We start from the raw sequence: 13475 nt of genomic DNA, 5'->3' as shown, positions 1-13475 counted from the left end.
ATAATAGGTGATTTGAATGAAAGATTAGGTGTTCTGGGAAGGACTGCCTGAAGCGTTAGAATAATAAAGCCGACTTTTATTAAGAGCAGTTACATAACTGCTCCACATAGCATTGGTACTGTAACTAGCGCAGCAGAAGGACCATATCATTTATGACATGTGACAATATCCAAGAGTGGTGTTCCATCCTAGCCATCTACAGTACAGTGATGAATTACTGGGCCGTTGTTGTTCATTCTGGTCTGCAGATACACTTCTATAGGTCTGTAACTCCAATGGCAATTACTCCCTGTAGGGCTCTGTTATTTCAGTTATTGTAATTCAAAGCTCTGGTGTGCTATGAGTATATTCTATGAGAGTACCAAAAAAATGAAGGAAGAGTGCATGGAAATAGAGGGAAGGGTGTGTGTGTGTGTGTGTGTGTGTGTATGACATAGTATGTCTGTAAGCGTTTGTATAATGAAATTCATTTCAGAAAACAATCCTGTTCCCTCCTGTGTTTATTCTATGTATGGTAGCTAAAGGTCAATTTTTAAGAGGGTGTGTGTGTATATAAGTCTATTTAAATGAGTTTCTTTAGCGAGTGTATGCACTGTACAGTGAAGTGTATGGAAGTTTGAGAGCCAGGGCACCTCATGGGTTGCGTCCGCAAAGCAGTCTTCAGGCTCTCTATCGTTTTGTTCCTCTCCTCCTCATCTTCCTTCTCCAGGGCAAGGAGTGTCTTCCTCTGTGCAACATAAATATAGCGTTACCAAAGCTGTTTGAACAAGTCAAATGCCGTGAATTTGTTAGACTACTCCTTGAGCCAGGTGCTGTATTTTCAAGCCACACTAACTGTGAATAGTACCAAAAGAAACAGAGACAATAGAGCAAATGCATCCCATGATATTTGCAAGATACAGTATAATCTGTAGTGCTCAATGTATGACATTCTATGAGAGAAACATTACTGTTTAAGCATGATTCGATTCATACATAAATACAACAAAAACATTAAGTAAAACATTAAGTAATAGGTCTTTCGTTATTTGGTTTCATAAAAAGGTAGTAAAGTTGTACTAAGGTATAAAATACTATGTACAAATACTATGTAAGGTATTTGTACTGTAAGTCATATTCAATGTGTACAATTCATGTATTTAATTACTGGAAATCTTACAGACTGTGGCTTTAAAAGATACAATTTCTGACTGGAAAGTAATATTTTGCTTTACCAAATTGCTTAAATGTCTTTACGCTTTTTGCACGTGCAGCTAAAAACCTATGCTGCTTATCAAGCGTATGGAACAGCTGGGGAACAAGCACCTGAAAGGGACTCCGTGTTTGGATCCGATAACAAGCATCCCAGCATGTGCCAGCAATTTCTGTGTTCAGTGGCTTTTATTATAAATGAAGTGTAGTGGAGAACGTGCCATTCAGATAAAGGAGAAAGGTCTCGAATTTGTGCCAGGTTTTTGCTCGGCTGTTTGAAAACAAAAGGAACCATTCTAGATAGTTGAGTCGGCTGGATGTGTCTAGGCCTGAGGCATGTCTGTGCTAGATATTGCCTGTCTTTCTTTGGAACTTACCCAGAACCTCTTTCACCTGCCAAAACTGCAATATCATTACCAAAAACATTAATGCTGTTGAGTTAAAATGAGTTAAAATGCTGACAATTGCGGTCTTCTGCGATTACATTTTAATCTAACATGAATGCAGTGTTAATCTGATTTAGGATTGATCTGAGAGGAGCTACAGATTACCGATGTAATTATAACTGTTTGCATTTGGTTCGTACATTGTTTTGAGGTTAGAGTACAGCACAATCTCTTTTATTGAGAATTTAGGAATCATTTAAGTTACTGCACATCCTTCATCACCTGATCAGGCTTCAATCAAGGATCATCTCAATTCAGTGCAAAAGTTGATATAGACACAGTGATCCTCCATCCTGCTCTTGGAGAGCCGCAGTACTGAAACCTTTATAGGAAACACACACCAGAACCATGGACGGCTGAGTGCAACCAAGTGGTCCCTATAACACACCGCAGCGACAGCAAATAGGACGGCCACCAGCAGCTTTTAGCCATTCATCGTCGCAGTGTATTCAACGCTTTAGTCCCAGCTCAGTAGATCAGTTGAATCAGGTGTGATGCCACTAAGCTGGGACATAAACCTGCATACGGCATATCAGGTTTTAGGATCACTGATATCAAGCATGTAAATGATACAGTTAAATGTTTATATTTGACAGTCAAGTCTCTTCCAGATCTGTTTAAGACTCTACACTCACTTTGGAAGTGTCAATGACAGAGATTGATACAAAATCATAGTCAAGAGACCTAGAGTAAAGAATGACAAGGAGTCATTACTTACGGCAGCCATGGAATTGAGCTGGTCAATGTAATACTCTGGCCAGCTGGTTGCACCTTTGTTCTCCTCTTGTTCCTAAAAAGAGGAGAAGATAGTATGTGTTTGGTCAGTTAGAGTCTTCCACTAGGGCTGTGTCCAAATTCTCCACCATTTTCCAGAAGGGTGCACTTGTACAATCTCAAATGATTGGTGTAAGCATTGGCTGGACTGAGTTTCCACCATTGTTGAGAATAAAACACAGTAATGAAAGCATATTGTTTTTAATCATCATGACTCCAATAAATCATGTGGCCTACTTAAGCTGAGAACATCCTCAACAATAACAGGGTAGGTAGAATGATGAAAGTAACGTAAAGCATGAAATTAGTGGGAATTGTATAGTTGGAATAAAATGCTCATAACACAATGTGGGAATGATATTCTCTGAATGAGAACCATGGGAATAACACATTTCACATGCCATTGCAGCCATCACGACAGGGACTTCCTCTTGAAAACAGAAACAAATGTAGCATTTCAACAACAGATTTGTCAACCCCATTCAGGGCCCTGAGAGTAAATTACCTAATTTACACACAATTCACATGGACCTAAACAGGCATCTGTGCACAGACACAAAAACACACAACATAAACACAAAAAATATGAGCGCAAACACACGCACACAACTTGACACAAGAAACAGAGTAGATCTAGTATAGTGGATATATGAATAGTCCAAACAGAAACAGAGCAGAGACTCAAAGTAGGACAGTGCAGATAAGGGGGCCTAGTTTATCATCAACTCGTTACTGAGAACTGTGGCCCAGAACACAGAGGAAGAAAACAAACCTTCATGGCCATAGATTCTGCCTGGCTACATACAAAAGCACAAGCTTGATGAAAACCTTGGGAGAATTGTGAACGAATGTTCAAGTTGTGCATTGGGGACATTGCTCGAATTTGGCAGGCTACATCTGCCTTGCAGGACTGAAGTCCATTAATTACAGTGGGCTTGTTGTTGTTTAGGCTCTGTACTCCAGCACTTTGGATTTGAAATGATACAATGACTGAGGTGAAAGTGCAGATTGTCAGCCTTAAAGGAAAGGTTCACCCATTTTGAATGCTATGTTTTTATGCATCTCTGAGTGATGTTCTATCGATTCCCTGGGTCATTTCAAGTTTATGTGTATCCGAGTTATTGGCGTTCGGACAGTGATAAATCCGTCCTGTATTACGTAGCACCGTGCTAAATCGCTCTTACTACGCTGGGAGTTCATAGGAATACGGCTTTTAGATCACAAAAACGTCTATCATATATGTCAGATTTCAATACTGGCCAATGTCATAACTCAGGAGGATGTCTTCTCTCAAATGAGCCATTGATCATATTTTTGTGATATTCTTACCTCGAGAAATGTGTAATTTAATGAAAGGCCTAGCACATTTCTCCTATTTGTCTGCCTCTTTTGTACAATGAACAAAGGAATGTATATTGCCCCACTAAGCAAACTATTGGCCAATCGCGTTCACGTTGTTGCTAGGCTAATAGTTACGCAATCCCTTCTCAAAGTCAATGTAAACTCAGCAAAAAAAATGATGTTCTCTCACTGTCAACTGCGTTTACTTTCAGCAAACATAACATGTGTAAATATTTGTATGAATCTATCAAGATTCAACAACTGAGACAAACTGAACAAGTTCCACAGACATGTGACTAACAGAAATTGAATAATGTGTCCCTGAACAAAGGGGGGTCAACATCAAAAGTAACAGTCAGTATCTGGTGTGGCCACCAGCTGCAGTAAGTACTGCAGTTCATCTCCTCCTCATGGACTGCACCAGATTTGCAAGTCCTTGCTGTGAGATGTTAACCCACTCTTCCACCAAGGCACCTGCAAGTTCCCAGACATTTCTGGGGGAATGTCCCTAGCCCTCACCCTCCGATCCAACAGGTCCCAGATGTGCTCAATGGGATTGAGATCCGGGCTCTTCGCTGGCCATGGCAAAACACTGACATTCCTGTCTTGCAGGAAATCACGCACAGAACGAGCAGTATGGCTGGTGGCATGCTGGAGGGTCATGTCAGAATGAGTCTGCAGGAAGAGTACCACATGAGGAGGATGTCTTCCCTGTAACGCACAGCGTTGAGATTGCCTGCAATGACAACAGGCTCAGTCCGATGATGCTGTGACACACCGCCTCAGACCATGACGGACCCTCCACCTCGATCCCGCTCCAGAGTACAGGCATCGGTGTAACGCTCATTCCTTCGACGATAAACGAGAATCCGACCATCACCCCTGGTGAGACAAAACCGCGACTCGTCAGTGAAGAGCACTTGTTACAAGTGGTCTGCCACTGCGAGGATGATCAGCTGTCCGTCCTGTCTCCCTGTAGCGCTGTCTTAGGCATCTCACAGTACGGACATTGCAATTTATTGCCCTGGCCACATCTGCAGTCCTCATGCCTCCCTGCAGCATGCCTAAGGCACGTTCACACAGATGAGCAGGGACCCTGGGCATCTTTCTTTTGGTGTTTTTCAGAGTCAGTAGAAAGGCCTCTTTAGTGTCCTAAGTTTTCATAACTGTGACCTTGCCTACCGTCTGTAAGCTGTAGCTGTCTTAACGACCATTCCACAGGTGTATGTTCATTAATTGTTTATGGTTCATTGAACAAGCATGGGAAACAGTGTTTAAACCCTTTACAATGAAGATCTGTGAAGTTATTTGGATTTTTACGAATTATCTTTAAAAGACAGGGTCCTGAAAAAGGGACGTTTCTTTTTTTGCTGCGTTTGTGTCGAGAAATGTGCCTATTTTCCTCGAAAGTACGTAATGTCACGATTCCAAAGCTATACGATGCTACAGATAGCAAGTTAATTATCTCACACCTCAGAAAAGATTTGTAATGTTGTACATTTGTTCACAAAATTCATGCTAATGTTGGGTTTTTGAGATAGCGTCCAATAAACTCCCATTCACGTCTTGTCCCAGAATCGACCAGAATGCACCACGCAGCCCATTAACGTAGGCAACGTTTCCCATCTCCTCAAAAGTATATCTGCCTTTGCGAATGTTAGACTCCACTCTGAGGCACATCGATCTGCAGGTTGAACATGGAGAGATTGTAGACTCCTACATTTATAGTGCAGTTTGTTTAGACGATTTTACAGTTAACTAGCTTTGTTACTATTGTTTGTAGCCACGTTTGCTAGCTAGCTAGCCAGCCCATTGCGGATTTTGCAGTCGACTTGAGGTGCATCAGATTTCAACTACGATTTTCCATGTTGCTACCAACCTTTTTATAAACACCAAAATTAAATATTTATTCACAAAAATGATTAATTTACAGTTTTAAATAACACTGAGAACAAAGGAATTAGTGGCCTCTCCGTGGATTTGTCCTTTAATTTTATGGTATTTTTATTCATATAGTGTGAACCGTTTAGAAATTACATCACTTTTAGTACATAGTTCCCCCATTTTAGGGAACCAAAAGTATTGGAACAAATTCACTTATGTATATTAAAGTAGTCAAAAGTTTAGTAATTTTGGCATTGTCCCATATTCTTAGCACGCGATGATTACATCATGCCTGGGACTCTACAGACAGCCAATGCAAGTTTGTAGAGTCCCAAGCATGATGTAATCATTGCGTGCTAGTAACAAGCTCGATGTAATCATAGCATACTAGGAATATGGAACCAAATACAGAACTTTTGACTACTTTAATACACAAGTGAATTTGTCCCAATACTTTTGGTCCCCTAAAATGGGGGGAACTATGTACAAAAAGTACTTTAAGTTCACCCGAAAATACCTTCAAATTAAGGCTGATAGTCTGCACTTTAACCTCATAGTAAGTGTATCATTTGAAATCCAAAGTGCTGGAGTACAGAGCCAAAATGACAACAGCCACTGTCCCAATACTTTTGGAGCCCACTGTAATTAATGGACTTCAGTCCTGCAAGGCAGATGTAGCCTGCCAAATTCGAGCAATGTCCCCAATGCACAACTTGAACATTCGTTCACTAATCTCCCAAGGTTTTAATCAAGCTTGTGCTTTCGTATGTAGCCAGGAACAATCTACGGACATAAAGGTTTGGTTGTCTCCCTCTGTGTTCTGGGCCACAGTTCTCAGAGACGAGTTGAAGATAAACTAGGCCCCCTTATCTGCATTGTCCTACTTTGAGTCTCTGCTCTATTTCAGTTTTGGGACTACAAGTAGGCAGACCAAATGGCGTACAACCTACAGTCACCTCCAAAATGATTGGCACCCTTGATAAAGATGGGCCAAAATGACTGTATACAATAAATTATACTAATACTGAGCTCAAAACATTTGGAAAATTATATTATTTTATACAAATACAATTGCTCAGAGAATCAGAAATCAAAAACCGTGCTTATATATATATTCTTTTTAATTAAATAAAAACAATAAAAAAACAAACCAACCTCAAATCCAACATTGGCCAACATTGTTGTTTTCTCCATACATAATGTGCTACATATTGCATTAGTCGAGACAGATTTGATCTTGTGCAGTTCATTGTTAACTTTGAGTGAACTCTAAGCGGTCTGCTTTTTAAAATTATTTTATTGGAATTTTATTGGAAATCTGGTTAAAAACTGCTGTCTCTATCCGGCACCTCCAGCACTGACCTTAAGATGGAAAAACACATAGGTGGCCAGCAGCCCTCAACCTCCCTTCAAGGTCATGTTGACCAGCATGGGATTACAAAGATTTACATACACTATATATACAAATGTAAGTGGACACCCAAGCTTACAGAATGGGACCACCGAGTGCTGAAGTGCGTAGCACCTAACAATAGTCTGTCCTCGGTTGCAACACTAACTACGGAGTTCCAAACTGCCTCTGGAAGCAACGCCAGCACAATAACTGTTCGTCGGGAGTTTCCAAACCTTAGTGACAACTGTAAAGTTTGGTGGAGGAGGAATAATGGTCTGGAACTGCTTTTCATGGTTCGAGCTAGGCCTCTTATTTCCAGTGAAGGGAAATATTAATGCTACAGCATACAATGACATTCTAGATGATTCTGTGCTTCCAACTTCATGGCAACAGTTTGGGGAAGGCCCTTTCTGTTTAGCATGTCAATGCCCCCGAGCACAAAGCAAGGTCCATACAGAAATGTTTTGCCGACATCAGTGTGGAAGAACTTGACTGGCCTGCAAAGCCCTGACCTCAACCCCATCAAACACCTACGGGATGAATTGGAACGCCGACTGCGAGCCAGGCCTAATTGCCCAACATCAGTGCCTGACCTCACCAATGCTCATGGCTGAATGGAAGCAAGTCCACGCAGCAATGTTCCAACATCAAGTGGAAAGCCTTCCCAGATGAGTGGAGGCGTTTATAGCAGCAAAGGGGGGACCAACTCCATATCAATGGCCATGATTTTGGAATGAGATGTTCAACGAGCAGGTGTGCACATACTTTTGGTCATGTAGTGTATATGCCAGAGTGTTTGTCTCGTGTAGCGTAGTTCAGCTAGTCATAGCTAGCCTAGCTTTGCACAGGGACTTTACCTAATCTGAGACCTGAAATGAGGGTCCCCCCCAAACCATGGCAGCTGGTGGTTTTCTGGCATTGGCAGTTGACTACAGCGAGCTGGTGGGAGCATCGTAACATTTATTCATTTAACCTTTATTTAAATCAGGGATATCCCATTGCGACCAAGGTCTCTTTTCGTGAGAGCCCTGCTTCATAAAAATGCAGAAAACACAACGTAAATCATAAGGAAAAATACAAATTATATATATATTTTTTAAAACACTAGTGCATCCAATCGTAAGGTATTCTGAAATTTGTTCAAGTATGTGGCTCATAAGAACTAAATACTGTTCTACCTACATCGTTGGCGACTAGGAATTTCAAGAGTTAACCATTCCTGTGAATGAGTAATGTATTTTGTACTTCTGTAAATTAGGAGTGATGTGAGGTAACAAAGAATGGTAGTTTTATCGGTCACCCATAATAAAGCGTAGAGCGCTATGATAAACAGCATCCAATGGTTTTTAACAACAGGAAGCAGTCATTTTGATTGCTCATTAATTTAAAAAATGTATTACTCTGTTATTTTTTAAGTCATGCCTCACTCCATCCTTGACTTTTCCTAAATAAGTCTATATAACACACTGTTGTTGTTAGAATCTTAATATCACCAACAAAATGTGAGTTCTACCCAGTTTAAGGAGGGCATGTGATATTTTTTTAATGGTTTTCCCCCATTGCCCCTCCTTCCCCCGACAGTAAGGCCTGCTCCACACTTTCTCGCTGTGCCCAGTTGATATTCACATTGATAATTGCCTCGAAACTGAACCTAAACCAAAACTAATTTCACATATAACAAATAAATGAAGTAAAGTATGATGGGGAGAAAGGGGGAGAATGCGTGAGTTGATGAGCGAGGGGAAGCGAATGATGCATAATTGAGTAATCACCAATTGTGAATGAAGAACAAGGTGGGCCATTTTATTGTATTGATCTATTCTAATTGTAATCTCAAAATGGAATGTACCCTACATCAGTCCATCAAATCCAAGCAGTCTTATCAGTCTACTCTGCCCTACTTGGAGTACACAGTGAGAGAGTGAGCAATTTACAATGGCAAGAAGACCAAGAAGAATGGATGCACATGCCGCATTAGCGCTGCTACAAAATCTGAATGAAAACCAATCAGATGGTGGGGAAGAAATGAATCATGACATTTCTGATGATTCTTCTTCTAATTCTGAACCCTCACCTCTGATGCCAGAACCGTGCGCAATGAGCAGGTGCCCGTGCCACCACCAAATGAAACGGTGAGACAGGAAAGGATGACATTAGTTGGATAGAACAAGCCGGTGACAATGCTACGGTCAGATTATCAGAATATTGACAGCTGTCAAATTATAATGCTATTATTGCTTTTGTGCTGATTTTCACTTTATCAAGCACAATGATGTTTAGGCTTCTGATGTTTTCATTATTTTGCGGCGCGTCTTGCTGACTTGTGCATCTTGGTGGTTGTTTTTTAAATAATTTTTGTTGTTGTCAAGAAGCTGTTACTGTGTTCCAACACATATGTGTTTTGTTTCATAGTTGTAACAAATGTACTCCAAAAATAAAACTGATTTTAACATAATAGCCTATAGTAAAACTAATGAAAATGCTATTGTGTTATAAAAACGTATTCTAATGTTACCTAAGACCGTCATAAACACAACCAACTGATCATTTTTGCGATAGCATATATGAAATGTATTAATTACACTGCTAGTGTTTTGCAGTCAAAATGACTGCTTATTAGTTTGAAGGGGGGTCCCTCGAGGCACAGTGGTTCTAGTGTTAAAGAAGTGGCAGCTGTGTTCATATAGATTATGTCGCCATAGTCTAGGGCTGAAAGTTGACAACCTAAAATAACAGCAAATACACAGGATTCCATATCGCAAAACAAAACTTAGTTCACCCAAACATAATCTGTGGTATGCCTCTGTGTGTGAGTGTGTACATGTGTACTTTCACCTAGGACATAATCCAGAATCTATAACAAAATTGAGTGGTATTGTGCCTACTGTAGTTAGTGCACCCAGGGGGGTAACTATAATAACTTTTAAAGCAGATTGCCATAGTGCAAAGTGGATTTGACCAACAACAAAAAATATATCAAAAAATATTTGAACAGAAAAAAACAAGCATCCTTCATTTCGTGTGTTTCAACTGCAGATCCCCTGCTAACAGAGCAGCTAAGCAGGGCACCTCCTGGTTAACAGAGACAAATACAGAGGAAACCATATTAAATTAAATTGTAGAAAGAGATTGATGCTCTCCAGCATGACCTCATCAATTCAGGTGGCCGAACCAAAGTAAACATTAAATTCATTCAGAGAGACAGCGCCGCTGCTAGCCTACCATCCGTTGCTTGTTCTGCGGAACTTGCGGGGGATCGTGTTTACTGGATAACTGTTACCGTATCGAAGTCCTCTGGAACACAAAGGCTCCATAATGAACTGTCTGGCTGTGAAGGGGGGACTGAGAAAGGAGTGCCTCCATCACTCTGCGGGCTTGGCCGCCCCCACCACCAACCCCATCTCCCTCATCCCCCTCTCCCTCGAAAACAAAAGCTGCACCTGCCAAGGGAGGCTTTCCTGTTTGCTTTGGACGACTGAGCACTTCCCTTACAACCCCCCACCCGCTCTGTCTGTGAGCTTTAGGCCTTTGGGGAGCCATGCCAAGCCCTTGCTAGCTGGGCCCGGGCCAGGCTCACTGCTGAGTCTGCATTACTGACGTCCCGCTGCCAAGACTCCCCTCTCTCTGCGGCCAACTACCTCCCAAAGGCCATCCATCCATCCCCTCTCCCCGCTTCCCCTTCCTCCACACTGGCTCTAGGGGTTTATCCTCCTCCAACTCTGCTGATTAATTGTGCCCAAACACACTACCCTGCTTTGATCCTCACTGCAACACTGGTAAAAAATCCCAGCAAAGTCCTGCTGATCCACTCTGCCTCGGACCACAGCTAAGCAAACATACAGAAAGAATCAAGTGAAATAGGGAGAGAAAGAGAGAAGAATAAAAGCAACATAGTGAAGGGAAAGCAGGTTGGATAAAGTGCAACTCCAAGCATTTCTCACATTTATAATAATGAGGGTATGGAGACATTTTTGGCTTGTTTTCAGATGTAGGGAGACACATTTAGGCTAGTCCAGGCCCCAAGATGATTCTTAATTAGGCCACTAATTGGGGCACGACACATGCAGTAGTGTAAGTAGTTTCGCCGTCAGGAGTGGACAATCGCGTTTTATCTGCCCGACTATGTAAGGAGGTGTGAGGGAAACCACAAGCCGACTCTAAAAGTCTGCAGCCTAGGTCTGGCATGGCTCAGCGTAAGAAATGCATAATTACACACTCATAGGCACAGCATAAGTTTACACTATACAGCTATAACTAGTTAGGGGAGAGAGTGACACTGCATATGGCCGAGTAGGGAGCGACGTAGGGTAAGCCAATCAGAATCTCCCACTGAACTCCTGTTGATGGGATGCTGAAGGCAATGTTAAAATGTAGAGTTTCCCCCCCCCACATCATTTACATGTGGAATGAATGAGCATTCCAGTGTTGGGCAGACCACAATGACCAAGCTGGCCTGCACAAGAGCAGAGCAAGAGAGACCCGTCCATAATCGCAAAGTAAAAAGCGGGAGAAGCAGAGTACGAGTTACAATGGCAAGGTGGTCCCGTGTGGCTCAGTTGGTAGAGCATGGCGCTTGCAACGCCAGGGTTGTGGGTTCATTCCCCACGGGGGGACCAGGATGAATATGTATGAACTTTCCAATTTGTAAGTCGCTCTGGATAAGAGCGTCTGCTAAATGACGTAAATGTAAATGTAAATGAGTTCTTCCTCACAGATCTGAATGGACTGGATAGGTTTAGCAATATGGTGATAGATCTACCTAGCCCTCCGATTAGTGTGCCTAACAAAAGACAGCCATGTATATTACTGTCCATCCACAATACATCTCCACATAGCCTTTCACATATGAAGCATGAGCCAAAATGGACAGAAGGTAATAGAGCCCACCAGCTTGTAATCCTAAAAAAAAACAGAAATTAGTTAGCATTATTTACCTTTGGTTCATTCGCAATTGATTCCTATGGGGGAAATTAAATGGGGAAAGAATGGGGTTTTGGGATGAATGCCAAAAATAAGGTCTGAGGTTAACACAGGTTTAGGAGAAATATGTTTTGTTCTAAAATATAATATCAGTCAGTTAACATGACCTTAATGAATTATTAAGCCTTTCATTTATTTTAAAAAGAAATTGCCTTGTTCAGTGGAAGAACTTTTTTTTTTTTTTACCTTGTCAGCTCGGGGATTTGATCCAGCAACCTTTCGGTTACTGGCCCAACGCTCTAACCAATAGGCTACCTGCCACCCCATTTATGTGCTTATTTTGATTACATAAATGCTTCAAAATGTATAAAAAGTGACGTTAGCTGATGAAGATGATCAACCTACCCCCCCCAAAAAACAACATAAGATCTCCTAAGCCTGTGTTTACCACCAACTTAATTTTAGCCGTTTATCAAAAAACCCTCAAACTCCCATTCATTTCCCCATAGCCTTTGGCCAACAAGCCATGGCGGAGTTAGCCTCAGTTATTGCCTACAAAAAGACACCATTACTATTGCTATCTATTGGACAAATATTTCACTGCAATCTTCATCACGCAATCGATAATAGACCCAGTGTATTCTGCCAAGGAATCACAGCACCATCTACAGTGCCTTCAAAAAGTATGAATTCCTCTTGACTTATTACACATTCTGTTGTGTTACAACCGGAATTAAAAATGTATTAAATAGATGTTTTCTAACCCATCTACACGCAATACCGTATAATGACAAAGTGAAAACAGGATTTTAGAAATGTTTATTGAAAATGAAATACAGATATAGCTCATTGACATAAGTATTCACACCCCTGAGTCAACACTTTGTAGAAGCACCTTTGGCAGCGATTACAGCTGTGAGTCTTTCTGGTTAAGTCTCTAAGAGTTTTGCACACCTGCACTGAGCAATATTTGAAACTAAAAACTCTGCCACTCAGGAACATTCACTGTCTTCTTGGTAAGCAACTCCAGTGTCGATTTGGCCTTGTGCTTTAGGTTATTGTCCTGCTGAAAGGTACATTTATCTCCCAGTGTCTGGTGGAAAGCAGACTGAACCAGGTTTTCCTCTAGGATTTTGCCTGTGCTTAGCTCCATTCTGTTTATTTTATTCTGAAAAACTCCCCATTCCTTAACGATTACAAGCATACCCATAACATGATACAGCCACCACTATGCTTGAAAATATGGAGAGTGGTGCTAAGTAATGTGTTGTATTGGATTTGACCCAAACATAACACTTTGTATTCAGGACAAAAAGTGAATTGCTTTGCCACATTTTTTAAAAAGTATTACTTTAGTGCCTTATTGCAAACAGGATGCATGTTTTGGAATTGTTTTATTCTGTACAGGCTTCCTTCTTTTGACTTTGTCATTAAGGTTAGTATAGTGGAGTAACTATAATGATCCATCCTCAGATTTCTAATATCACAGCCATTAAACTCTCTTATGGTGAAATCCCTGAACGGTT

The 13475-nt window shown here is 41.2% G+C and overlaps 1 protein-coding gene across 4 annotated transcripts in view; it reads right to left on the bottom strand.

Moving 5' to 3' along the window:
• The window catches only part of LOC139556432 (disheveled-associated activator of morphogenesis 1-like), a 122363-nt gene that overhangs the window by 29230 nt on the left and 79658 nt on the right, over positions 1–13475 (bottom strand). For all 4 annotated transcript variants that reach the window (XM_071370375.1, XM_071370378.1, XM_071370376.1 and 1 more), the window contains exons 4-5: positions 2356–2427; positions 633–727 (exon numbers count right to left, since the gene is read on the bottom strand). In XM_071370375.1, the coding sequence (XP_071226476.1) occupies positions 633–727; positions 2356–2427 (167 nt within the window). The remainder of the gene's footprint in view (positions 1–632; positions 728–2355; positions 2428–13475) is intronic.

Source organism: Salvelinus alpinus, chromosome 27 (assembly GCF_045679555.1).
Source record: "Salvelinus alpinus chromosome 27, SLU_Salpinus.1, whole genome shotgun sequence".
In the NCBI taxonomy this organism is placed as follows: Eukaryota; Metazoa; Chordata; class Actinopteri; order Salmoniformes; family Salmonidae; genus Salvelinus; species Salvelinus alpinus.
This window is presented reverse-complemented; position numbering and strand designations above follow the sequence as displayed.